This window comes from Herpailurus yagouaroundi, unplaced genomic scaffold, assembly GCF_014898765.1.
Source record: "Herpailurus yagouaroundi ecotype Mexico unplaced genomic scaffold, PumYag 192, whole genome shotgun sequence".
In the NCBI taxonomy this organism is placed as follows: Eukaryota; Metazoa; Chordata; class Mammalia; order Carnivora; family Felidae; genus Herpailurus; species Herpailurus yagouaroundi.
This window is the reverse complement of record NW_024412423.1, coordinates 22,400,876-22,427,649: the sequence shown is the minus strand read 5'-3', so window position 1 is coordinate 22,427,649 and position 26,774 is coordinate 22,400,876. Positions and strand designations below refer to the sequence as shown.

At 53.0% G+C, this 26,774-nt stretch overlaps 1 protein-coding gene and 1 long non-coding RNA gene across 2 annotated transcripts; one reads left to right on the top strand and one right to left on the bottom strand.

The window, feature by feature from the left end:
- Positions 1-897: 897 nt before the first annotated feature.
- LOC121010882 (uncharacterized) lies at positions 898-5,599 on the bottom strand. Its single transcript, XR_005781400.1, has 2 exons — positions 5,515-5,599; positions 898-1,158 (listed from the first exon to the last, which is right to left on the bottom strand). It is a non-coding gene; the product is annotated as an uncharacterized LOC121010882 (long non-coding RNA).
- A 2,909-nt stretch (positions 5,600-8,508) lies between these two features.
- Positions 8,509-12,422, top strand: TIFAB (TIFA inhibitor). Its single transcript, XM_040444522.1, has 2 exons — positions 8,509-8,735; positions 11,377-12,422. The coding sequence occupies exons 1-2, from the start codon at positions 8,695-8,697 to the stop codon at positions 11,975-11,977; spliced, it is 642 nt and encodes a 213-aa protein (XP_040300456.1). The 5' UTR covers positions 8,509-8,694; the 3' UTR covers positions 11,978-12,422.
- Positions 12,423-26,774: the final 14,352 nt, after the last annotated feature.

Below are 26,774 nucleotides of genomic sequence, written 5' to 3'. Positions count from 1 at the left end.
CCCGCTCCTCCTTCTTAACTTAGCCAACACATACTGTTTCGTCAAGACCCAGCCTTGGCATCACCTGTTTGAGGAAGCCCTCCTCATGCCCCCAGGCTGGTCTTGGACCTTGTTGAAACTCCCTTGGTCTCATGATGCTCTTCTTGGTCCCTCCGGCTGGTATGTGTCCAAGAGTCTGTCTTGTGCACTGGCCTGGATCCCCACGAAGTAGAGTTTGTCTCTTTGCTTGGCCAGTACAGAGCCCATGCAGGGCTGGGTGCAGAGGAGGCCAATTCCCCCCCGGGCCCAGACCTCTTAGGAAGAGGTCCAGGAGGCCCACTTGAAAGCACGAGCTGGTGTCTGGGGGCACCAGTCGCTTAAGCGTCCGACTTCAGCTCAGGTCATGATCTCACGGTCCGTGAGTTCAAGCCCCTCATCAGGCTCTGGGCTGACAGCTCAGAGCCTGGAGCCTGCTTCAGATTCTGTGTCTCCCCCTCCCTCTACCCCTCCCCTGCTCATGCTCTGTGTTTCTCTGTCTCAAAAATAAATAAACATTACAAATAATAGTAATACAAAAAAAAAAAAAAGAAAGCACGAGCTGGAACTTGGCTCTGGAGCCGGGGTAGGGTCCCGAAGCAGGGAAGCCTGGTTCTGTTTCCGGGTGTGGAGAGACAGCTAATAGTCCCTATGGACTCAGAGCATGTCTACACGTTGGGGTGGTCCAGGAGCTGCAAAGCCTAGAGATCCCACTCTGCCAAGGCCCCTGCTCCCTGGAAGTTTCCATAGTGTCTCTCTTTTTTTTTTTTGGTCCCAGGCTGAAATGCAGGTCATGTGGGATCTGACACCTAACTCCAAAGTGGGTTTTCTGAATGTCACTGGGTTTGAAATTCCAATAGGTATTAAACTGGTAAAGGAGAATTAAAAGCAGACAATTTAATTTTGCAAAACAAATCCACAGAAATTGCTGAAGGGCCTTGCCTTTGTTTTGGCAAAATGAAGCCAGATGGCACTGCCCACGGTGATGGCAGCCTCTTGAGGTGGCATCTGAGGTTCACGGCCTCAGAGCTAGGCCAAGCCTATTTTTCTTGGCATCAGAAACCTCCATGATTTAGCGGCTTTCCCCAGGAAACTTGGGTCCTCCTCCAGCTCATGATAACTATTCCACGTGCAGGAGGGGGCCTGAGGGGGGGTAGACAGAGGTAGTAGACGTGAGTGGACCCCCACTTGTGGGCAGCACAGTCCCCTCAAACTTCCTCTCCTGGCGGCAGTCCCACAGTGGGGACCAGTTTTCCTTGTGGGAATGAGCCAACGGTTTAGACAACCAACTTTCTAGGAAGAGTTTTAAATTATGAGCAAACTCAAAAATTTTGAAATGCTTTGAACCTCTGGGGTTTGTGAATCTACCGTACTGGGGGCTCAGAATTCTCCTCATGGGCTCTGAGTCTGGGACCCAAACCCGTGAAGTGGAGGTTGTCTGGTATGGCTTTGTGCAGAAGCCCGTGGTAACAAAAACACAGCACTAACACTAACCCTTGCCCTTAAAATCTGTGACGCCAGGAGCATCAGGCAAGGGCAGAGAGCAAGGGCATGGGGCCCAGTTTACAGGCAGGAAATGGTGGGCTCGGGAGCCTGGCAGCTCACAGCCATCACCGATTTTCCCACTCACACCTCCGTGAGACTTATATCGTCAGAAAATAACCTGTACTGCTGACAGTGTAGCATGTTATTTATCCCAAATGAAGAGTATTTCTGTTCAGCCATAAAGATGGGAACATAAAATTAACAAAAACTACAAGGTAAATTTGGAGGCACTTTGTTTTACATTGTTACCAAGGTATGTAAAATATTTTATGTTGCCTCATATGGTCAAATACGGTACATTGTCACCATCAGTCATAAATCTTATCTGAAAATAACTCTTTGCAGGGGTGCCTGGGTGGCTCAGTCGGTTAAGCGTCCGACCCTTGATTTCTGTTTAGGTCATGATCTCACGGTTGAGCCCCACATCAGGCTCTGTGCTGGGTGTGGAACCTGCTTGGGATTCTCTCTCTCCCTCTCTCTCCGCCCCTCTCGCCTCCAACAAAAAAATAACTCTTTGTAGGAAAGCTGCACATCCACATGTATTTGGACCTTGACCTTAGGTGGTATACAAAAATTATTTCAAAATGGATGAAAAATTTAAACGTTAGAGCTAAAACCCCACAGCTCTTGGAGGAAAATCTTTATGACACTGGATTTGGCAATGATGACTTAGATATGATAGTAAAAACCACAGGCAAAAAGTAAAAAAAGGTACACTGGACAATATAAAAATTTAAAACTCTGCATCAAAGGATCAATCAACAGAGAGAAATGGTAACCTATGGGATGGGAGAGAGTATTTGTAAATCCTATATCTGATAAGGGTTAATATCCAGAATATATAAAGAAAGTGTACAGGGGGAGTCTGGGTGGTGCAGTCCGGTGAGCGTCTGACTCTTGAATTCAGCTCAGGTCATGATCCCAGGGTTGTGGGATCGAGCTCCACGTCAGGCTCTACGCTGAGGGTGGAGCCTGCTTAGGATTCTCCCTCTGTCTCTCCCTCTGCCACTTTACCCTGCTTGTGCGATCTCTCTCTCGCTCGCTCTCTCTCTCTCTCTCTCTCAAAAAAAGAAAGAAAGAAAACAATGCCTACAATAATAGGAAAAAATAACTCAATTTAAAAATGGGCAAAAGACCTAAGTAGACATTTCTTTTTTTTTTTTTTCTAATTTTTTTTAACGTTTTATTTATTTTTGAGACAGAGAGAGACAGAGCATGAATGGGGGAGGGGCAGAGAGAGAGGGAGACACAGAGTTGGAAGCAGGCTCCAGGCTCTGAGCCATCAGCCCAGAGCCCGATGCGGGGCTGGAACTCACGGACCGCGAGATCGTCACCTGAGTTGAAGTCGGATGCTTAACCGACTGAGCCACCCAGGCGCCCCAGTAGACATTTCTTTAAAGAAGACGTTCAGTTCAAATGACCAACAGCACATGAAAAGATACTCAGTATCAGTAATCATTAGGGAAACGCACATCAAAACCTCAATGAGCTATCACCTCACATTCATTGGGATGGCTACTATTTTTTACAAAACAGAAAATAACAAATGTTGGCAACGATACGGAGGAGTCCAAATCCTTGTGCATTGTTGGGGGGAACGTAAACTGGTGCAGCCACTATGGCCGCCATGGTGGTTGCTCAAAATATTAACCATAAAATCACCGGATGATCCAGGAGTTCCCCTTCCGAGTATATTTCCAAAAGAACTGAAAGCAAGGAATCAAACAGGTATTTGTACACCATGTGCAGAGTTGCATTATTCACAATAGCCAAAAGGTGGGAGAAACCCAAGTATCCATGGATAAATGGATGGATAAACAAAATGTGGTATATTCGGTGGAGTGATACATTGGAGTATCATTCAGCCTTAAAAAGCGATGCAATTCTGACACAGGCTACAACATGGATGAACCTTAAAGACATCGTGTTACGCGAAATAAACCAGTGACAAACGGACAATTCCTGTACGATCCCACTTATATGAGGTCTCTAGAGTAGTCATAGAAAGAAACACAATGGCGGTTGCCAGGGGCTGGAAAGAGGGGGAGTTTTGTAACGAGTTTAGAGTTGCAGTTCTGCAAGATGAAAGGGTTCTAAGATTAGGTGCACAGCAATGTGAATATACGTACCACTGTGAATTTCACATTTAAAATGGTTGAGGTGGTAACTTTTATATATTGTACACTTCACCACAATGTAAAGGCAGATAACTGTTTGCAGAGGGAGAGTTTTCTTTTTCTTCTCCCTCCTGGGTTGCTATCAGATCTGCATGGAGTGTTTCTAGGCGCCAGAAACCACCTAAATTCCCACAGTTTTTTTCCCCCATGGTATGTTAAAAGTCTGCCTTTGAAGACACGCTAATTTCAAAATACACTTTATTCCTAAACTTTAGTTAAAAGTATTTATGCTAGGCTTTTACCTCACTTAATTAAAAACAAAAAGGCCATGTTTGATGTGTGTTATGCTGTGTTTGAGGCCATCTTTCCTAGCCAGATGCATCCTCTAAATAAGACCAAGCTGTATTACTTCAATGTGGGTTCTTGATGGAAACAGAAAAGCAGCCATAGGCAAGTCCTTTCAACCAAGTGAAAGCTGACCCCTCATAAAGTGTTAAATGAAGACGGTGGCTATAGAGCAGGCATGATGATCCCCATTCTACAGATGAGGACACTGAGGCCCAGAAAGGAAAAGCGACTTGCCCCAAATTATGTCCACAGGAAAGCCAAGGCTGGCTCCCTATGAGGGCTCTCTCTCTGCCTTTTGGACCCTTGCTGCTTTGGAGCCAGTGGGTGGAGGTGGAGGGAGTGCATGCTGGCTAAGAGCCAGGATGCCTCCTCCTTCCCTGAGCCCTTGCTCCCCAGGCAACCTAAGGGCTGGCTCTTAGTTCCGTGGGGAAAAAATAGGTCAAACTGTAAGGGAACCGGTGGGCCTACAGGCACCAGCTCTGTGTGTCCTGAACACCCCACCCCAAGGTAAGAGCCAAGAAGGCCTCAGAAATCCCAGGCACCCCATCCCCAGGCCTGTTCCAGGCACTGGTCAGGGCTCCAGGGTTTAGCTCATAGGTGAGTCCTTATTATGGGATTTAACAAGAAGTAAAATGGATGCATATTATGCATTTAGCACAATCGTGAAATCAGTGAAATCAGGCTGGGTAGTGGCCCCTGGAATGGGGGGGAGGGCCTGGGTGGCAATGGTGGCAGTTCCCGAGGGCCTTCCCGCTGTCTCTGGCTCTTGGCAGGAGGAGGCCACCCAGGTCTACCGGCCAGCCCAGCCTCTGCAAGGGGCCCAGCCGGCACTCTGGGAGTGAACACAGAGGGAACGAGCAACCAGGGCAACCCCGATAGCCATCTGCTTCCCACCGGGGCTCAGGCCAAGAGACCGGTAGCGCTGGACAAACCCTGGTCACTCATTCAGTGAGCCCTCTCATTAACCAACCATCACCTGGTGGTTAGCCTTCTTATTAGCCAAGAGCATGGGGCAGGGGGAGGCAGACGCATCTCTGGAAACTGGGTACGGTCTCCCACTTTCCTCCACCAGGCACCGTCCCACGTCCCACCCTACAGAGTCAGCACAAACGTCCCCTCTTCCAGGAGGCCTTCCCAGGTGTCCCCCACCCCTGGCAGGTTAGATGCTCTTCCTGGAGGTTCGTGGTTCTGTGCCCACCCCCCCTCACAGCACCTATCTCTATGAGTTACAGGTGCTCTTTGTCTTACGGGAGAGCTCAGTGGGGGCAGGGAGCAATCAGGCAAGATCAGAGTAACATGGTAACTGTGGCCATAGTCCACTTCCCCTGCATGAGGTCCTGGCCTAGGCTCTGCGCATTGCATGCATTTCCTCTCCTGCTGTCCCCCCTCCCTGGAGGGCACCCGCGGTACTCCATTTTACCGGAGCCGACTCGGCTTCTCACCCATCCTTGCTGTGCACTAAGTCTGTGTCCGCGGGCAGTTTACTTACCCTTCTGAGCCTGTCTGGCCCAGCACCCATGCTTGTGACCACTGCTCCACGGGGCCTCCTGCGCTGGCTTCCTGCTTTATCTCCACGCACGCACAATGAGTTTTGAGGTCCTCTGGTGAATGACTCCCCCATGCTTTGCCCATCCTCTCCTTCCCCCTCGGAGAGCAGGCCACTAGGTTTGTGGGTGCTGCCACCTGGTGGCCACAGGCCACCGGGACATCAGTAGAGTGGCCTCCGCACAGTTTGGCCGGCTGCTGGAAGCCCGAGCCTCTCTTCCGAGCACACTGCCAGCCAGGCGGCAGGAGCACGTTTGCAGAAGGCAGGACAGCTGGACTCCAGAGAATACCACCTTCGAGGCCCAGCAGCTTCACGATCAGGCCCAAGAGTGCCATGGAATGGGTCCCAGTCCTGGTTCTGCCGCTTCTCAGATACGAGACCCTGGGGCTAGTTGACTAATTGCTGTGGGCCTCAGCTGCCTCATCTGTCAAATACGTAACCTTGTCCTCCTGTGTTAGGGCCACATGCCCCAGGCCATAACTTGGAGAGTCTTCCTGGAGCACGCCCTTTTAATTTCATTATCATTGAAAATGGAATTTATGTTAAATGCGTGCAAATTAGGTATTGCACTCCAAAATTATGTTCCTTTAAAGCAAAACCGGGGTCGGGGCACCTGGGTGGCTCAGTCGGTCAAGCTTCCGACTTCGACTCAGGTCACGATCTCACAGTCCGTGAGTTCGAGCCCCGCGTCAGGCTCTGGGCTGACAGCTCAGAGCCTGGAGCCTGCTTCAGATTCTGTGTCTCCCTCTCTCTCTGCCCCTCCCCCGTTCATGCTCTGTCTCTCTCGGTCTCAAAAATAAATAAACATCAAAAAAGAAATTTTAAAGCAAAACCTGGCCTTCTGAGAATTTGGGGTTTGTGCAGTCTGTTGGTCTGCTCCTCCAGCGTCTCTCACAAGGTGCATCTTCGCGGTCTTCTGCTGTTAAGGCTTCTACCACGAGCAGCCCTCACGTACCAGCTTTGAACCATGTCTTTGACGCTTGGCGCCTATCTCATTTAGCCCTCACACAACAAACTGTCCTTATTTCACAGAGCAGAAATCAGGTTCAGAGAGGCCAGGCAACTTGTCTGGGGTTACACACACACCTGCTATAAGAAGGAACCAAGCCTCACACCAGAGCCTGTGTGACCCCAGAACTCTCGCCTGCCCGCCACCGTAGAAAGCCCTGGAAACTGTTGTTCTGTCCCTGAGCTTTCCCAGGAGCACACGACAGAGACATTTGCTCACTGAGGTACACTCCTCGGGGGTCCCGACACCAACTAGAGAAGGCCATCCTGGCCAAGGGGGCCAAGGAGAGAGAAGCCAGCACTTGCTGTCCCCCTGCTCTCGCTGTCCCCTCAGGAGACGGCCAGCCAGTGACGAACAGGACTTCCTGTTCTCCTTCAGAAGACACAGCCCAGGCAAGACTTCCTCGTACTGATGGATTCCCTGGCTGTTTCAGTTCTCTTGCTAGGGAATGCTCTGAACCAAGGTCCTGAGGGCACAGGGGGTCATGAACACATCTCTTCTGCCCACCTACTCTCCCATGCCGGGGCTGGAAGTGTGGACAGAGCCCTTCTCTCACTGAGACATGGTCGCAGGGTACAATGGGAAGGCGGTGTCCCATCCCCAAGGAAGGAAAACTAAGACCCAGAGAAGGGATAGGACTTGCCCAAGGTCACAGAGCAAGAGGTAGCAAAGCCCCTGCCCGGATTCTGCCTATTGCACACCGCCCTGGGTTCCTGACAGGAATGCTGATATTCTGTGCGGATCCCCATGGGGACAGGCCTCCCCCCCACACACCTGGCCCAGCTCTGTGCATGCTGGAGCTTAGACAGCTAGTGAAGAAGATGCCTCCAGGGAGGCAGCCTGGAGTTAACGGTTGGTTCCCCCCAGGGGCAGATACAGTTCCCATCTCCGGAGGACCTGGTTTCCTGGGGGAGCCCTCGTGCTTGTGTCACACTGGCTGGGACACATGGGGACAGATGACCGTTTCGAGATTTTCCTATTTTCCTTCTTAGTTACTAAGCAACCAACTAGAGTCTAAATGCTCAGAAGAGATAAAGCAGACGAAGCACTGAATAGTGCCCAGAGGGGCTTGGCCCCCACAGTGTGGCCTGCTGAGTTCTCAGGGGCTACAAGGGTCATTCTCGAGGGGAGAGTAAGCTGTGGGTTGGGGACAGCGAGGCAGATCGGGAGACCAGCGGGCTGTACCACCCACCTGGATACCCCCCAAGAATCCCCAGGATAGCCCAGGTTTGATGGGAAAAAGAGGAAGGATTATATGCTGACACATTCTGGGGCCTTGGGCCGGGCACTGCCTCTCTTAGGGCCCCTGTTACCCCCTGTATACCATGGGCACCTGTCTCTTGCCAGCTTGGGGGGTACAGTGAAGGCAGTATGAATACACCGGTGGACACTGGGTCACTTCCAGGATGGCCGGGGCTCACAGTGCTGGGCAAGCATCTATCTCAGTCTCTTCCATGCTGCTCTGGAAGGCCAGCAGAGCCCAGGAGGGGTGAGCATAGAAGATGGCCTTTCTGCTGTCCTGTGGGACAGGCCGCCCACCATGAGCAGCCCTCACCCCCATCCGCTGAGGCCCTGCCCTTCCCGAGATACTGAGTGGACTGCTCTGTCACCCACAGCCCTCTTGGCCACCGCCGGCCCATCTGTAACGCTCTCCTCGCACTCTCCCACATAAGTGGGGGCTCCCCTCATTATCTCTCTGTTCAAAAAGCCTCTCCTTTCTAACAAGCCGGGGAGGCCTTCACCCCACACACCCACACACCCCCGCGGTTGGCAGCAGAGAAGAGTAGCAGCACCAGTGACTGGTGCCCTGGACACAGCTCCCGGGGTGCCTGGGGACAGGCTGCAGACCCAGGCAGTGTACTGAAGCCCAGCGGGGAACCCCACCCCCCCAGGGGCCAGGGCTAGCAAGGATCCCAGGCTGCGGTTTCTCAACCACTCAGCGCTAGGGTTGCACTTCTGCAATGGGAAATCACACGTGCATTTTCCTTCCTAACGGGAAAAAGGAAGAAAGCAGCAAAACTGATGAATGTTCTGACGTATCACATCCCCAAACCGCAGCCTTAAGTGCCAAGCCAGACCTGCCCTGGCAGGGACCCATTTGCTCCTGAGAGCTCATGGCTGCCGAGCCACAGCCAGAGGTGCCCCTGGCGGTAAGGTAGGTGGAGGGGGACTTGACACATAGCCAGGGGAGATGGCCCGGGGCTGGGCCGCGGGGGTAGGGGGGGAGCAGAGCCCCTGCTGGCTACTCACCAGGCACGTATCTCAGTCTCTTTCTGCTGTCTCCTCCCAGAGACGACACTGGTAGGGCTGGGTTCTGCTTCCCCAGAACAACTGGAGGGTCCTGGAGATGTGAGGGCCTCTTCCGGGGCTCTGCGCTGCTGGGGGATTTCTGTCGGCTCTGGAGCGCGCAGTGGAGCAGAGAGCAATGTCTCACGAGCAGCGGTGAACCCTCATTTCTGAGGGATTTTCTCAGGGTCTCTGGGATGTGAGATCGGGTCCTAGAAGTGAACTCTGAGTTTCTGGCCTGGCCTGAGGACTTGGATTCCCCGCTTGGCCATTCCGGGCCCAGCTTGTCTTTTGTAGTCAGGAGGTCTCCTCCAGGCTGGGGCCAGAGCGGGTTGTGGATGGAGACATGTGTATGTCTGTGCTTTAGGGAAAAGGGAGGGGCCTGAGGGGCCAGAGTGGAAGGTCTTCACCATGAACCTACTTCACCCAAAATGCAGAAGGGGTGGAGGGTCCCAGATTCAGACCACCTGTGACAGGATTCCAGCCACCCCCCCCCCCACACACACAGCCCTTGAGCTCTAGGCTCACATTTGCCGCGTACCTAAACTTGGTTTCACATGATTTTCATGTGTGAGCATCTCTTCATTGAGCCATTTGTCAAATGTGCCCCCAGACACATGTGGCCAGGCCCTGTTTGTACAGGGCAATGGGACACTGGGCAACAGGGCGGCTCAGACCACAGCCTGCCCCTGGGAATTCTCAGAGACAGAGCAGGAGGGCTCAGGGAAGACAGGACGAGGACCCACATAATTCTGACGTGTAATGAGAAGATGGATTGAATGGCGGTGTCCGGAAAGGGTCAGAGGGCAGAGACAGGAAAAGAGCTACATAGAAGACGCCACATTGCAACGGGGCCTTTCAAGAGGAGCGGTATTTGGTCAGGGTTTGGGATGGAGGATACATTCTTAGCAGAGAAAAACCTGTAAGCAGTCTGGTGCCGAGAAAGTGTACAATTAGTTATTCAAACCCACTCATCCCCTGGTTCCCAGTGAAGGCTCTGGCAGGTTCTGGGCCATATGGGGTTGGGGGATGTGCCAGAGAGTTTATATTCCTCAAATGCATGCAGGAGCAAAGCCGACTATTGTAAGTAGCCTTACTGCATGTGCCAGTGACATTCTAAAGGACAAATGATCAGAGATGGAGTTGCTGGAACAAAGGATGTGTGCGATTCACCCTGTGGCCGCCTTGTTACTTGGCCTCCACACAGCCCCTGTCAGTTCTTTTTTTTTTTTGAGCGAGCGAGCGAGCGAGAGAGAGAGAGAGAGAGAGAGAGAGAGCGTGCGCATGACTTGGGGAGGGGGAGGGGGGACAGAGCATCTGAAGAGGGCTCTGTGCTGAGAGCAGCAGAGCGAGCCTGATACGGGGCTCGAACTCACAAACTGTGAGATTGTGACCTGAGCCGAAGTCAGGTGCTCAACCAACTGAGCCATCCAGACGCCGTGAGCCCCTGTTGGTTCTTGAGTGACATCTCTCATGGCTCTCCACCTTCTCCATCAGGATCTGTCCTCTGCCCATATAGTGAGACATTCATGCCCAAAATACACTTGGCATGGGGCCAGGCCCATAGAAGCAACTTGGAACATGCTAGCTGTTTTTCTTCATCCTCTGGGTCTCCAGGGAGCCTTTCTGGTTCCCCCAGGAGCCAACTGGGCTTCCCTGTTCTGTCTCTCTCCATAATTCTTGATGCAAGAGGCACCTGTCTCCTCCCCCAGCTGGGTGTTCCGGAAATCAAGTTCTAGTTCTCCTGTTGCCTGTGCTCATTGCCAGCAGCTGCTCAGTGCCTGGCTCAAACAAGGGCCCAGCAAGGGTATTTTTGTGTGATGGTTGGATACGAGGAAGGTGTATCCTGTCTGTCTGTCCTTCCCTCCCCTCAAAACAGGGCCAGATTGTCTCCAGATGTCAGTAGGCCACCACCATAACCACACCGCAGAAGCTGGTATCCCATATACCTTACAAAGACAAGGAGGGGCATACTGACAGTACAGAAAAGAAAACTAAAGCTCAGAGTGGATGGGCGGTAAGGCCCGCTCACAGAATATGATCAAGGTGACACTGAGATTAGAACCAGTGGGGCTGAGGGGCGCCTGGGTGGCTCAGTCGGTTAAGCGTCCGACTTCGGCTCAGGTCATGATCTCATGATTCACGGGTTTGAGCCCCATGTCGGGCTCTGTGCTGACAGCTCAGAGCCTGGAGCCTGCTTGGGATTCTGTGTCTCCCCCTCTCTCTGCCCCTCCCCCCACTCACACTCTGTCTCTGTCTCTCAAAAATGAATAAACGTTAAAAAAAATTAAAAAAAAAAAAAAGAACCAGTGGGGCTGAACTTCCACACCAGCTTTAGCCTCGGTGTTATCCTGGCTTGAGCAGGACGACCGTGTCCACACTCCGTGCTCTGCTCTGTTGGGCTGGAGGGGGTCGGGGCCCCCGAGCCGGGCAAGCATGTCTAGGTTCAGGGAGTCACAGAGGTGTCAGGCTCCAACCACACTTCTCTGTCTGTGTTCCATCCTTCCCAGGCTCCCATCCACGGAGAAGCCCCTCACGGTGCTGCATGTGAGCCTGTACCACCCCACACAGGACCCAGACACCTTTGCCAACGTCCCACCGAAGCTGCAGCATGACACCAACCCGCTGCTGGTGGGGCGGGGCCCGGAGGCCCACCTCCAGCTGCGGCTCCCATGCCTCTCCCGCAGACACCTGTCGCTGGAGCCCTACCGGGAGAAGGGTGGCACTCCCCTGGCCTTCTGCCTGAAGGCCCTGAGCCGCAAAGGCTGTGTGTGGGTCAACGGGCTGACTCTGAGGTTCCTGGAGCAGGTTCCACTGAGCGTGGTCAACAGGGTTGCCTTCTCCGGCATCCAGATGGTGGTCCGCATAGAGCGAGGCACCTCCCTGGAGGCCTTTGTCTGCTGCTTCCATCTCAGCTCCTCGCCCCTGATTCACAGGCCCCAGGCTGAGGAGACTGATGAATGGGAAAGCAAACCCCAGGAGCAGCCGCCCCCAAGTTCGGGGCAGCGAGCTCCAGATCACCCGGGGCTTCACCACGGCCCTTCCCATCCAAGCCCTGGAGGAGGAACAGAAACACAGCTCCAGGAGCCCCCAGAAAGTATGCTCTACTAGCCCCGCCAGCGGCCCAGAGCAAGGCTTACCTGAAATAGAACTTGAACTCTTGTAGCTACATCATGTGAGGCTGACAAGCAAGACGGGCCTGGTAATAATGAACAGATTCTGCAAACACGAACAGCCTGGGCTGGGGGAGCACCCTCCATGGTTACAGCTACGTCAAGGAAAGGGAACTTTGTATACGTTAGAGGCCCTGAGGGCTTCTGAGAGCCTTTCTCAGCCTTTCCCCACATTTCCCCCGGCCTGTCTGCCTAGGAGTTACTTTATGTGGCTAATTTCGTGAGCCGCTTAAGAGCTGGAGTCTGAGGTTGCACGAGGAATGCATGGACACATGTACCAATTACGTTCGTGGTAGCTCGGGGTTACCTTGGGCTTTCTAATACCCACAGGCACTCAGGGCTTAGGGAAGCCTGTGTTTAATAAACTGTAAGTATTTCATTAAGCTGGCATGCCCAGTAGGATTCCCTGATCGCCAGACGGGGTGCGTGCACGCCACGTTGTCACGCAGAGGCAGGGGCGGGAAATACAGAAGAGGTGTAAGAGGAAATTGGAAAGGTGGGGGCTCACATTTCTGGAAAGGATGTGGGCAGAGCTCAGGGTTTCCTGGGGGCGGGGAGCTGGGGGCTGGGCCTGCCGGGAAACTCACTGTCACAGGGTCATCCTCACACTCCCTCCCTCTGTTATTTCTGGATCAAAGCCTTGGCTGATGGGAGGGCAAGACCTCCAGGGAAAGGTGGCTTCCCAGAGCAGAGAAATCTTTCAAGACTAAGTCCGTGAGGGTGGGGGGAAGAGGTTGTGGTAAAATTCAGCTCAACGGTAATTTTACTCAAAGTGGGTCATATACCAACGGGGGTGGGGTGGTCTTTCCAATATAAGGGACTAGTTAGTAAGCCATGCAGGTTAAGGGTGGGACAACTTCTCAGTGAACAGAGGGGCTGAGCACAAGTACCTACTCTCCACATCATCTCCATTCCAACTCCCCAGTGGGGGCTTGCAAGCATCATTGAGAAACAATGTTCACCCGTGCTGTGAAGGGAGGGACCTACAAACTCAGATGGCCATCATCATCTTAGACCATGCTCTAGGATATTGGAGACACTGAGCCTGGCAAGAAGATTCAGTTGGTCTGCCAGGCACTCCCTGAGCGTCCTCTCCATGGGGAAGACAGCAGTGGGCAGGAACCAGGCCTGTCCTGGCTTGGGAAGCTTCCCTTCTAATGGGGAATAGGACAAGTACACTCAGATTACAGCAAAAGGCAGAGGAGGGCAAGGGCTGTAAGAAGAAGGGGTGTCCAATGCTGTGAATGGCATGTGGGGCCCCCCCAAATGGTCCTTCACTCAGTTATTCAACAAACTTCCACCAGATGCTATGCAAAGCCCCAGGCGCAGTGAACTAGGCTGACAAAGTCCCTGCCCCCAGAGAGTTTACCTGGGCTCATGAAAGACCCCTGTTGAGGAACTAATCGCTGAATTATTTGATCACCCCTGTTCTTGGTGCTGTAAACATTGTGTTCTCTCTCTCTTCGGGCTGGTGTTAACATTAGTTCTACCATTAAGTGGCCATGTCTGGTGAGTGCTTACGTGTGCTTAGCCCTCTGCTAGGAGCTATGTGCCTTGCCCAGCTGAATCCTCAAAACACTCAGATGGACAGTGGTGTTAACACATTGTACACCTGGGGAAATTGAGGCTTAGAAAAGGTATCTTGCCCAATATCATGCCACTTACTGGCTGTGTGATGTTGGGCCAGGGACTTAGCCTGCTCTTGGTCTCCATTTCTCCCTCCGGCAAGTGGGTAAGATAACAGTCACCATTCACTGGTGATGTTATGACGGTCTTAGGAGCTCATAGTGAAGCATCTGTCACATAGTAGGCACTCAGGAAGGGTTAGATACCATCATGAAACCTGACAGAGGGAACGTGATGGGTCCGTACCCAAGGGCTCACCTGCAGTCTGTGATTTCCTGATAAAGGATTTTGCCTTTGCTGCAGCCCTGGTGGGCAGTCAGGAGGGGGCTTTAACCTGTTCCTTGCACCAGAAGGCCCGATATTTAGAGTTTGTTGGATGGGAGACACACGGTCGGGGCTGGCAAGCAGAAGAAGCCGTGTGCTGGGCGGTCTGATGAAGCCCACTGTTTTGGAGCTGCCTTTGTATTTCACGCACGGGTTCAAAATGCAGCGATGATCCCTCCGGAGACCAAAACGTTCTCCAAACTGTGTATAAGGGAGCAGATACAGAACAGGGAAGCCACAACCTGGAGACCACACCTGAATTTCAAAGGCAGAAAAGAGGAAGCCGGCTGGTGGCACGCTACCCCAGAGTCCCAGGGGGCAGCTCCCCTGCTCCAGCACGGAACCTCTACCACTCAAGGGGTGCCCCCCCCCCCCCCCCCCGGAAGAAAGTAAACCCTAGCCGCTGGGGGTCTATGAGAGGAAACGAGTTACCTCCCCCATGAGGAGTGGGAGATTCAGAGGGAAGTGTCTGGGAGTCCCTCCGGGCCCCAGATGAAGTGTGCAGCAGGCTGCAGGATGCCTGCCAGACACGAGGCAGGAGGGAGCCCAGACACGTCTGGCTCGTTGTTTCGGACTCTGCTGATTCACAAACTCTCCTTGGAAAACTCACCGTTTGCCTCGTACCAGGTTGCAGGGCAGCAAAGCTCCGCTCCGTGCTAGATTCCATCTTTCTTGACCAGAGAACCATTTAAATCACCAGGTCCCTGCACCCACCCGCATTTGCACACTTGGCCTGCACAGGCAGCCTGAGCAGGTTGGAAAGACCCTCCCAGAAACCTCCTCTGCATTCTCTCAGCTCCCACACACACACACACACAGGGCAGTGCGCGGAGGCGAGGGTGTGCACGTGCACGCACAGACACGGGCCACGCCCACCCGCTGAGGCGGCTCCAAGCCGGGGCTCTGCAATCGGGTGCTGCCTGGGTTGGAATTCCTACTCCACCGTTATTAGCTCTGTGACCTTGGACAAGTGAATGAATGTCCCTGTGCCTCTGTTTCTTCTTCTGGAAAATGGGAAAAGTGACAGCCAGCAGTGGTGGTAAAATGAAGCAGTGCATATAAAGCACCTAGTGTGGTGCTTGGCGCATAGTAGGTACTCAGTAGAGTAAGCTTTCACTGTCCAATTCGGCGGAATGAATTGAATGCGGGTTGACACATATACTCAGCATAGACACACATGCGTACGTCTGCTACAAAGGGCTACAACAGTTAGCCCTAGAGCACTACGATTCTCTGAAGGCATGTCCGGAAATCTAGAAATCACCCCTTGTGCCCTTTAAGACATCTTAACCTTCACATTCCTCTGCTCTTCCAAGAATGAGAGTCTCCCCAACCTGTCTGTAAGCGGGTCACCGTAACCTCCCGAGCCCCATTTCCAGGGAGACCTGAGAACTCCACATAAATGTGCAGGGCTCTGAGGCGTGAGCAAGCATGGTGAGGATGTGATGGCAGGACAGCACAACCGTGGCTGTGGCCGGGGGCAAGGAAGGGCACCGGACACCCCAATGCTGTCGCCGTAGTTTCTGTGTCTGTCTCCCTGTGAGACTTAGGCTCCACACAGATGAGGACCACGGGTGGTTTGCTGTTGTGTTCCAGGGGGCCGTTGGGGAGCTGGTCAGAGAATGGATGGACAGACAGACGGGCAAGGTGAGCTGTTAAGGCGTGAGCGAGGCAGGTGAGGGCATGGCCAAGGTTTGTAGTGGCAGGAGGAGAGATGGGTCGGCCAACTGGGGCAGCAGGGGCTGAAAGCCGTGGGCAGACAATAAATCTCTTCCAGCTCTAGGCCTCAGTGGGGAGAGCCCAGATCCTCCAGCTGGGGCAGAACACAGCTTGTGCTTCTCTCTGGGGCTTGAGCCTCTGCAGCCCAAGCCAGCCAGGATGCTGCATTTTTGATTCTGTGAGATGACTGCTGGGGAAGGTCGACAGATGTGACAGGTCCCCATGTGACTGAGAGACAGCTCTCAGCACTTCCTAGAGGCACATAGGTACCTCCAGGAGACCCTAGGAGGGGCTCCAATCACTAGGAGTCTTGAGTTGGACCGGCAGGATGGAGTGTGGGCCCCCAGCCCCCCACATCTCCTTGGATCTGGTTTGATACCTCTGCTCCACGCCCATATGATGGAGGCCACCCTCCACAGAACCTCCTCCCCCAGACACTCACTAGGAACACGCTGCCTCCCTAAACCGACACCCCACCTGCACAGACCAGAACTGTTCCTTGAAGGGATTCCCTGTGGCTTGGGAAGCTAAGCTATCACACTGCTGAAGGCATCAGTATTTCCAAAGAAAGGGCTGGACAGGGTAACGCTTACCCTGCAGGAGTGAGTTTCATTGTAGAAGGAGCGGCATCAAACGTTTCATTGTAGGCCAGGGGCGCCTGAGTGGCTCAGTTGGTTAAGTGTCTGACTCTTGATTTCTGCTTGGGTCATGATCTCACGGTTCGTGAGTTCTAGCCCCGCGACGGGTTCTGTGCTGACAGCGTGGAGTCTGCTTGGGATTCTGCCTCTGTCCCTCTCTGCCCCTACCCTGCTCGTGCTCTCTCACTCTCTCTCAAAACAAATAAATAAACTTTAAAAAAAGGCTTCACAGTAGGCCAATGAAGAAAACATGTCCCTTTCCCCTCAAATGGGTAGTCACTTCATAAATGTATAAAGCAAGACATAGTCAAGTGGCTGGTTCAAGGTCTCCCTGTGACTAAATAGAGCTGAGACAGGATTCCAATAGAGCTAAGAATGGATTCTTTGCCTAACAGCCCACTGAGCAGCTAGGCTGCTGTCAGCAAAGATGTGTGTAGAAGCAAGTAAGCCACAGGCAGTGTGGACAGTTCATCATCACCTCCAGGACCTTCCCCCACCCCCAAACTGGGCTGCGAAGGGGAGACTATCTACTCTATCTACTGTGTGAGCTCATTTCTTCCTCCTCAGCTTCTACCCCATGGCACCTGGTGATGCTGATGCTGCCATCGGGTTAGCTGGTCCCCAAACTGGACCCTCCAGCTTCCTGTCGCTGTGGCCGCCCTGCCCACATTCCGGCGCGCCCTGGTCGCTGGCCGGCACACGAGGCCCAAGCCTGTGCAAGGCTCTGGGAGAGGAGTAGACAGACCCAGCTCCTCCGCCTCTAAGTGGAGATGCCAAGTTAATGAACTCTATTCACATTGCAGGGCTGTGATCCCTCTTACCTTGAATGTGAACTCATAGGCGGATTAAAGTGAAATAAAACCTACCATTTGAATTACATTCTCAGCTGATTGGAAACATACATTACCTCCCTATGACCGGGCCGTGAGAAGGGAAGTTATTATCTTTCTTTAGAGTTTGTAAACTCTTTATGGCTGAGGCAGCTTTAAGCCCGCCGGGGGAAGAAATGATCCGGGAATAAATTGCTCTCATTTACCTTTGTTTTCCAATCACACGCTCCAGTGGGAACAAAACATCCTAAGTGAAGGGATGTGGGAAGCCAGGTGATCCCCAGCAGAAGAGTTTAATTATTTTCTTCTTTAAGGACGTGAGTTGAAAAGGCTTTAAAGTGTTGTTTGGTATGGGGCTTGCTCCGCAAAAATGTGCCCTTCCCCGATAATGCCAGCCTTCCCTGAACTGTTACTGTTCTCTGCCTCTTCTTTCCAGGGGAACATAGCCTCCATTTCCCCCACAGTGCCTACCTTTTTAAGGGGCACTGGCAGCTACAGTGCCCAGCTCCAGACCTTTGGGAACCAGGAAGGAGTCTGAGAAGGGGCAGATTTGAATAAAATTCAAATCACAGTCCTGGAAGGAGGGAAAAGACCCATGGGGTCTGGAGTTCTGAAGGGGGGGCTTTCTTCCCCACTCTGTTATTTCTCCGATCCTCTGTGTTACCTAACAGAGAAATTACACAGAGCAGGTACCGGAGCAAAACCATCACGACGTCCAGGCTCTGAGCCAAGCATTCAAACTGCTGGAAGGAGCCCCAGCTGAGACATCTGCCTTGCTTTCCTTTAAAGACACAGAGGCAGGAGGTAGGGGGTGGGGACTCTTCAGAATAAAGCAGAGACAGGGAGGGGGGGCGGGGGGGGGTTCCCAGGGAGAGCTCAGTCAGGCAGCCAGCCACGGGTTTCCTTTCCGTGATTTCTTCTCTGAGGGATCAGGACACCAGGATATCATTCCTCCATTCATATGCAGCTTTCTGCACGTTGGATCCTATTAGGTCACCTTGCCTGGGGGGAGGGAGCGGCGGGGGTGGGGGGGGAGGTAGGAGAGGGTGCATAGCAGGATCCAGTCAAGAAAACAAAAACCACTGTAAGCATTGCAAAAACATAACAGGCCACGCACCTCAGAAATCAGCAAGAGCAGAAGTTGCTCCCACCTCTGGGGCTGCAGAGTCAACCAGAGCAGGCATTGCCAAGCACAGAGCTAGAACGAATGTGCCTTGTCCCTGCAGAAGCTGGGACCTTAGGGTCGGAGGCCATCTGGGGGTGGGGGTGGGGGGTAGGCTGGAGCCAAAGAGGAGATAACACCTGCCGCTCCAGACACTCTCCCCAGCGTGAGGCGCTGAAAGAGAGGGTGACATATCCTGGCTGCTCCCCTCACCCACCCCTTGCGGTTCTTATGGTTCTTATTGGCCAAAGGCAGGCAGAAGGAAGCTGGTGAGCAAACCTGGGGAATGCAGTCTGCAGGGTGGACTGCCCCCCCCCCCCGCCCTGGTAAGCAGAGGAGAGAAGGGAGAAGGAGGGTCTGAGGGCAAAAAGGGAGAAGGGGGCCTGGGCCACCAGAAAGGGAGAGGAAAGGGGGCATGGCCTAGAGGGCTCCCCTGCCTGGGGTCCTCCTAGAGGCAACAGGCAAACACAGACCCCTCTCCCACACGTCACCCCAACCACATATCCTTTGGCCTCTGTAAGAAAGGAAAGAGGAGGGCACAAGAGGACAGGTACCGACAGTGAGGTCCAGAGAAGAGCCAGGTGGGGCCATCCTGGCCTGGGTCACGCAATCCAGCCGGGGCTCCTGCTTTGAAAACCCCTCTCCCCCCACCTCAGAGGCAGGGCAGCAGAGGAGGGTCCAAATCCCCACCGCTGTCCACTTACTGACCCTAAAACTTGCCTCATCTCCCAAGCCACCGACGCCCAAGTACAAAACGGGAATGCTGTCAGTACCCGCGCCCCCTCTGTGCAGACGGAAATGCACACATATGTGTAATGGAACTTAGCATGCACGCCTTGGAAACCCTCAATGACTGCCGGCCGTGAGTGTGAACTGCCACCACCCATCCCCAATCGTTTCTCCCTCCAGAAAGCTTTCCTGACTTTTTCCAGAAAGGAATGGTCAACCCCCAAGCTCCAAGCCTGTTGTGGGACACTCAGAGGGGTTTCCAGGCAGTGATCCATGGTATCAACCACATGGTATCTCCTCAGCTGGGAATACGTGTAGTTGCCGTGTGCTCCGCCCCGCCAACATGGCCCCGGGCAAGGCAGAGACCAACTCCGACGAGTCTGCGTCTACGGATGGGACAGCCACCCGGCTCCTCAGCAGGGGTCTATTGACTGACGACTGCCAAGAAAGTGAGCTGGGACAAAGAATTTGCCTGGGGTGAAAGCAGGTCTTCGGGAATGAGCTTTGAGCAGAACCTCATGTCACAACAAAGCTGCTGGTTTAACAGGTTAAAATGGACTTTAAACAATGAATTACTCAGAATGAGAAGAGGCCAGGGTAAGTGGTTTGTTCCATGAGTGCCCTCATCTTCTCTATAGGACCCTAAGCCCGGGAGGCAAGGACAAATCCAGCAAGGCCCTGCAGGGCTCACACCCCTGATTCTTCTACTCTCTGCCAATAGGTTTTCCTGTTTCCAGATGAGTCCTATGTCTATGGTTCAACACAAGAGCCCAGCCCCCCACCACCCAGAAACACATGTACGAGGTGCGGAGCTCCCAAACTTGGACCTCTGCCCCGGGGAACACTGGAAGCAAGCAGGCTGCATGCTTGATGTCAGAGGTTTCCAGAATCATCCTGGCCCTCATTACTGAGGAACACATGGTCCCCTGTAGACACTTGTTGGAGGCCCAGGAGGGAAGCTAATAATCAGGGGGCTCCATCTTTCACTTTTACGTTCCTCTTCCCCTGGGGCTGTGGTTGCTGTGCAGATTTCAATTTGAAATGTCAGGAAAGCCTCATGTGGTTTGACTTCTCCTTCTCCATGCCACTCCCCATCTCGCGTGCGCGCGCGCACACACACACACACACACACACACACTCACACACTCACACACTCTCACGCACATGCAAGCCTCTGGGCTCTGTCTAGCACCCCGGGTAAGGTGTTGGTTAGAAATCCCCAGGGTCATTATGAGCTGTGAGTTTTGCTTCTCAGTTAAAGAGAAAATACCTCCACTTGAGACTCGCAGCATGCTTCACAAAACCAGGGTGAATATTTTGGCTGAGCTCAGGGAAAAAACCAGAAGCCAAGGAGAGACCTCATTACAGGAATGGTAGGAGGCATTCGGAGGAGGCCAAATTCAGAGTGTTCTGAATAAAGCAATGCCGTATACCCTGCACACGAGGGCCTGGGAATGCTGGAAGATCTAAGTCTGATAGACAAAGCAGCAGGTTGAGAGAACGACGCGGCATACCGAGAAAGTCACCAAAGGCTCTAGAGACTTCACTCTGCCAATCCCTACAGTCAGCCAGGGGCTGGCAGACGGTTAACCACCAGCTCTCTGGGTGGTGGGAGACCTCTGATTGTGTAGTGTTTGCCGATTTCTGAGTTCCGTGATGGAAATTCTCCCACCATCGTCAGTTTCAAGGTATCAGGGTGACACCACTGAACCTGGAGTTGGAAAGATATGTGCAGTAAACACACACAGATAGCACTTTTGCACACAGAGAGACTGGATGCAAATACCCCAAGAGCACAGATATAGCCAAATACAGTAAAATAATTAGGAAACTGTGAGTTTTTATTATTTAACTTTGTATTTAAGGTAACTTATTCAACACTAAGTTCATGTGCTTTAATTTTCTTTTTTTTTTTTTAATGTTTATTTTTGAGAGACAGAGACAGAGGGTGAGGGGGGAAGGGGCAGAGAAAGAGGGAGGCACAGAATCCAAAGCAGGCTCCAGGTTCTGAGCTGTCAGCACAGAGCCCGACGCGGGGCTCGAACTCAGGAACCGGGAGATCATGACCTGAGCTGAATCAGATGCTTAACCAACTAAGCCACCCAGGCACCCCTTTGTGCTTTAATTTTTAGTGGTGGCTTGTTTAACAATCGGCTCTTATAAGACAGTATGGGATCCTCTTAGCACACCACCATGTGGAAAAAGTTCCAGCACCTGAGAACGGTGGGCCAGAGAAACAAACACACAGATAAACAAACAAACAAACAAACAAACATGTGAAAATGCCTTGAGATGCATATGGTGCCTACACAGAAGTGCTGGAGAGGTCAGGGTAACCATTCTAAGAAAACAGTATGGTGTCTGGCCATTTTAAAAGTGAAGTCATTTGTATTTATAATGTTAGATGTTTCAAATAACCTTATGAGGATTTTAAACTGTCCCATGCTACAGATGAAGAAACAAAAGCGCAGGGAGGGGAAAGGCTCCCAAATGCACTCAGCTCGTAAGTGGGGGACTCTTGCCCTTCTCCTCACCCCCACCATCCGTGCACCCCTGGTGAGAGGAAGCCCACAAGCTCTGGCTGAGCTTGGGTTGTAGAACCCCACTGTCGATGCCCACCCAGCAGATGCCACGAGACATGGTTCACAATTAAAGTGCTGTGCCTGGACCCTGTAATCGGTCCCCTGACTTCAAACATGCCCGCAGGTATTAGCTAAGAGGCTGTGCTCATTTCTTTCCTGGGATCTCACTCTCAGAGCTCAAGGAAGTACAGGTCGCCTGGCATTTAGAAGTCACCGTCTTTCTGAGAAGGGAGGAAAACACAGCTCTCTAGGCCCCACCTCATCTCCCTGCCCTCTTAGACGCTGGATGTTGGAGTTTCTGGTGAACTGATCAGCAGGGAGCAGGGAGACTTTGAGCTCAATCTCCGAGCTGTAGCCCAACCCCAAGGCCTCCAGGACCCCGAGATCAGGGCAGTGACTGGTTGGTCACCCAGGCTGTGTGCGAGCATTACCCGACAGCCCTTTGACCAGACAGGTCACCACCCCAATGTAGAGCGACGAGCATTGGATTCCAGATGGGATCAGGACGCTTGTTGGGGGCTTGGATCCCAGACCCCAAACTTACATGCATCTAGATACCAGTCCCTACAAAATCCTCTAGTGCAAAAGGGAGCCCCTCTCCCACTTTCCACCTTCTCCTGGCTTTGCTACTGCAGCTCTGGCTTCTGGGTAGGACATGCCCCATTGCCCAGGCCACATCCCCCTCAATCCTTTGTCATTTCAAATCTCCTGGCATGTAGGTTCCGTATGCTTGTCTCTTTATGGCCGTTTGCAGTGTAATTCTGTTCCTGTCCTGCCGTTCAATTTGAATTAAATATCAAACAGATGTGAGTCATTTTTTGCTCTTTTTAAAGAAAAAGTTTAATATTAGGGAGCATGCCCTCCTATATGATCAGGAAAGCCATTCAGAGAAATAAGCCCCTTCAAATTAAAAAAGAATCGCATTGGTTAACGTTAAGATGCTTTCAAGTGATACATTTCGAAGTGTTAAGGGAAGGTGTTTCCAGCAAGCTATAAAGCAGCCAGGAGAAAAGAGGAGAAGATATACGGCCACAGGCCGATGGGGAAATTGGAGCTCAGAGAGGGGGCAACCCCACCTGGGGAGGAAGCTCTAAACTTGGAGATGAGGTTCACAGATGATGGTGGGGGAGGCCATCTTCCCCCCAAGGGCCGGAGGGCTCTGCTCTCTGCAGCCTGTGTGGTCAGAGTAGGAGGGGAGTCAGCAGGAGCTCCATTCTGCTCAGAGAGGCAGCCTGACCTGGGTACCTGTTCCCCTCCTCACACTCTCGTCAGTCTGGCACATCTCCCCCTGCCAGCCGTCCCGGGGGTGAGCGTATCTTAGAACATGCTGAAGGGCTTAATCTCTTGGTCCCTACCTGCAGCCTCTTGGATAGTAGGATCTTGGGTCTGGGATAGCTCTGAAAGCCCAGAGAAAGCTATGGCCGCCCATTGGATACAGGAGCATGCGTGACACTCGCATAGAACCTCAGAAGCCCATGGTCCCCTGATTTAGACTGCGCCCTACCCCCAAGGCAGCCATGGCACAGAACATTTCATCACCGGGCACTTAGCCCACAGGACCATGGCCCCTCTGTCACCAAACAGGGATCTACATTCTCAAGCACCCATACGCCCAGCACTGTGCAAGGCATCTTCACGTGCTGCAGGAGCTGGTCAATCTCCAAACCCCTCTGGCTTCTTGGCAACACGCATGCCTGGAGCTCAACATTATTGGACCTGCCGCCATTCATGGCTAAGAGCCAGGGCCTCTCCGATGCTGGCTCAGGCACTGAGTGTTTCCATGTGCTCCTTTTAGTCGCTGCACCTAAAAGGCAGCTCTCCAGCTACAGCCGGCTGATTGCAAATGACATTTCCATGTGGCAGGGAAAAGGGCCAGAATCCCTCTGATTCCAGCTGGTTCTGGACACCCTGGACTTGGAGATGAGGCTCTGCACACCCAACATTTGCCTGTAGGGATGATGTGCAAATGCCCAGAGACCCTGCTCTGCGGGGAGCACGAGGCCCTGCTGATGAGAAACAGAACCAACACTTCCTAGAATTCCGTAGACAAAAGAGAAGGTTGAGTGGAGGGATTTAGAGCAAAGGAAAGCCTAGACTTTGGAATCAGACAGTCAAAGTCTGGAGCCTGGCTCTACCTCTTACTAGCTCCGTGACCTTGGGCAAGAGACCAATCTCCTCCAGCCTCAGGGTCTCCCATCTATAAGCAGGAGCACTGCCTGTCTCCTGGGGTGTTTGGGGGAGTGAAACCAGATGATGCCTACGGGGTGCTGAGTGCAGTGTTTGGCTTTCAGTGAGCAGTCAGTGTTGGGAAGCTCTCTTTCTTTGCTGTTCCCCCCGCCCGAGGGTGAACAGCACCCTGTCTGATGGTTCTAGGGTGCTCAGAGGTGGATCAGAATCAGGCTTATCCCCGAAGTAGCCATAGTGATACCCACCGGAGGAGCAGGAGAAGCAGAGGGGGGAGTGTGAGTTACTATTTCCTAAGTCCTGTCTGCGGCGAAGGAAGAAGTAGGATGGGGGAGTGGAGGAAAGCAGCAGAAATATCTGCAAGCGGTTTTAGAAGAGGAATTGAAATTCACAAATCATTGCTACTACTCCAACTGCTATTCTGCATCTGTGGCACGGAGAAGGCACGGAGATCCGCTCTGAAAGCCCCAGGGTGGGGAAGGAGGTGCTGTCCAGAAAGGGTGAGGCCTGGCCCCTGCCCTCCTCAGACTCAGGACCACATCCAGATTCTAGAAGCACTCTGAGCGCAGGCTGGCAAGAGCTGAGTTGCTCAGAAGAGGTTCCTGGGAGCAGGAGGATGGAGCTACGCCTTGAAATATGGGAAGTATGTTGAGCAAGAGAGATGCCCACCCTAGGTGCCTTGCAGCATACCTGGCAGGGGTCCGAGGCCAAGGTAGAGGTAGGGGTAGGGGGCTCAGGGGGCTCAGTTTTAGCCCCCTCCGTACCTCAACCTACACAGTCACTTGTGGCAGCCATTCATCTGTGCTTCACTAAGAACAAGAGGTCCCAGGGGGCCTGGGTGGCTCAGTCGGTTGAGCGTCCGACTCGATTTCAGCTCAGGTCACGATCTCACGGTTTGTGAATTCAAGGCCCGCGCTGACAGTGCAGAGCCTGCTTGGGATTCTTGCTCTCTGCCCCTCCCCAATGCTCTCTCTTTTCTCTCTAAAAATAAATAAATAAACTTAAAAAAAAAAAAACAAAAACAAAACATGATGTCCCTTCTACAGTGCTGCTTAGGTAACCCAGCCTTAGAACTCCTCACTGCAGTGAAAACCCATTTCTCGCACCCTACAGCTAGGGGCAGCCGTGTGCTGGTCAGAGCCCTGAGGACCCTCCCACCCCTCTTCAGAGACCAGGGGATTATGCGGGGTCCTGATCTGTGCCAGAGGCTTAGCCCCATTTCCCCCAGGATGCCCAGAACACCCTAACCACAACCTCACGTGGGTGGCCACACTCACTGTGATGACCCCGCTTTTATGTCCCCCCACGGTGGCCAAGCTCCAGTCCCAGGCTTTTCTCCAGCCTTTGAGATCCCATACATCCTGTCCTGGACAGACGACACGGGGTCTCATCCTAGCGGGAACTCGATAACTTACACATATTCATATCGATCTCTGTTCTTACTTAATTTTCGTTTTACATTATGCATTTAAATATTGAATGACAAGTATATTTAAATGAACAATTACTTGCATCTTCCTCCAGTCTTCCTTGAGGTACACATTTTCCACACATTGTAATCGGGGGGCATAGACTTGTCTTCAGTCGTTTCCTGGGCCTTTTACATGGTTTCACACTCAACACAGTGATCTGTTTGCTATTTGGTATTACGTCAAAGACATACCTCAGTCTGCAACCAACTGAAGGGCATTTTCATTGGTTACATTTTTTGTTGTTGTTGTGCTGTGTCTAAAGTAATACTCTAAACTACTCATAAAATGATTTTCCTCTTGAGCACTTCCCTTGGGAACGTTCCCGGGAGCTGGATGGTCAGTTGAGAGCCGAGCGAAGATTGTGGGCTCCTCACAGCCCGAGGGTATCTCCTCAATCGGCCAACACAGCAGACTTCGTTCCTAGGATGCCCATTAAAAAACTGAGGTGGGTGGGTGGGGGTGAGCCTCTGCCCAGATCTAGTCAGTGTACCTCCCCGTGCCATTTCTCAGGAGGCCTGCTCCCTCCAGGCGCACTCTGGATGGACGGGGAGCCCCAGGTACCTTCATTCGCACAGTGAACGGCTGCTGGTGGAGATGCCCCTACGGCAGCATGGGGAAGCCATAGGACGAGGAAAGCTCCTTCTTTGGTCTCTGGAACAAGCCCCCAGATGGCTGTCTCAGACCGAGCCCAAGGCGGCCTCCCCAGCCCTTCCAGAGCCCCTTTAAGCAAGGGAGGGCATGCTTTGTGGCTCTTTAAGCCCTTCAGAAGATGTGAAAATGGGGGCAGGTCAGCCACGTGAAGAGCTGGCTACAACGTGTAAACACCGCCTCAGGGCGCCGCTAATCTTCCAGGTCAGGCCCTGGTGCCACCAGGCGCCACTCTGGGGCGCCTCTCGCCAAGGCGCCTGCGTGATCTTGTGTCAGCGGTGGGCAGGCACAGGGGCCCCGGGACCATCCGTGGGACCGTTCGTTGGCACCCCTGTCTGCCCTGCAGGGGCCCGAGTGCCCTGTCCAGCCTTCCCCACGGGCAGAGCCACAGCAGCTGCCGGGTCACAGAAGCCCCGGGCTCACAGGCATCCCTGGCCCCCAAACGTGCCCCTGGGCGAGGTGCACGGGGCTAACCAGAAACACCTGTGTACATGGAATTTCCTGCCCCAGTTCAGCCTTCATTTCCTCCGCCAGTAAAAACCCAAGGCGTGCAAAGGTGAAAGAAACCAGCCAGTCAATCACCCAGACGACGGCCACCAGGGCCGCAGAGACGGGACTTTCTAAATTAAATTTTAATTCCCACCCGATGGCCTGGCCGCCACGGCCATGATTCAAACTGTGCAACTGGCCGCCTCGGCCAGGCAGATGCCCGCCCGGGTCCTTGCAGGAATTAACCTCCCCCCCGGGCCAGGAGATGGTGGCGTCTGCCCTGGCCCTCGGGTTGTGGAATGAGACCCTAAGAATGAAAGGGACCCCTTCTC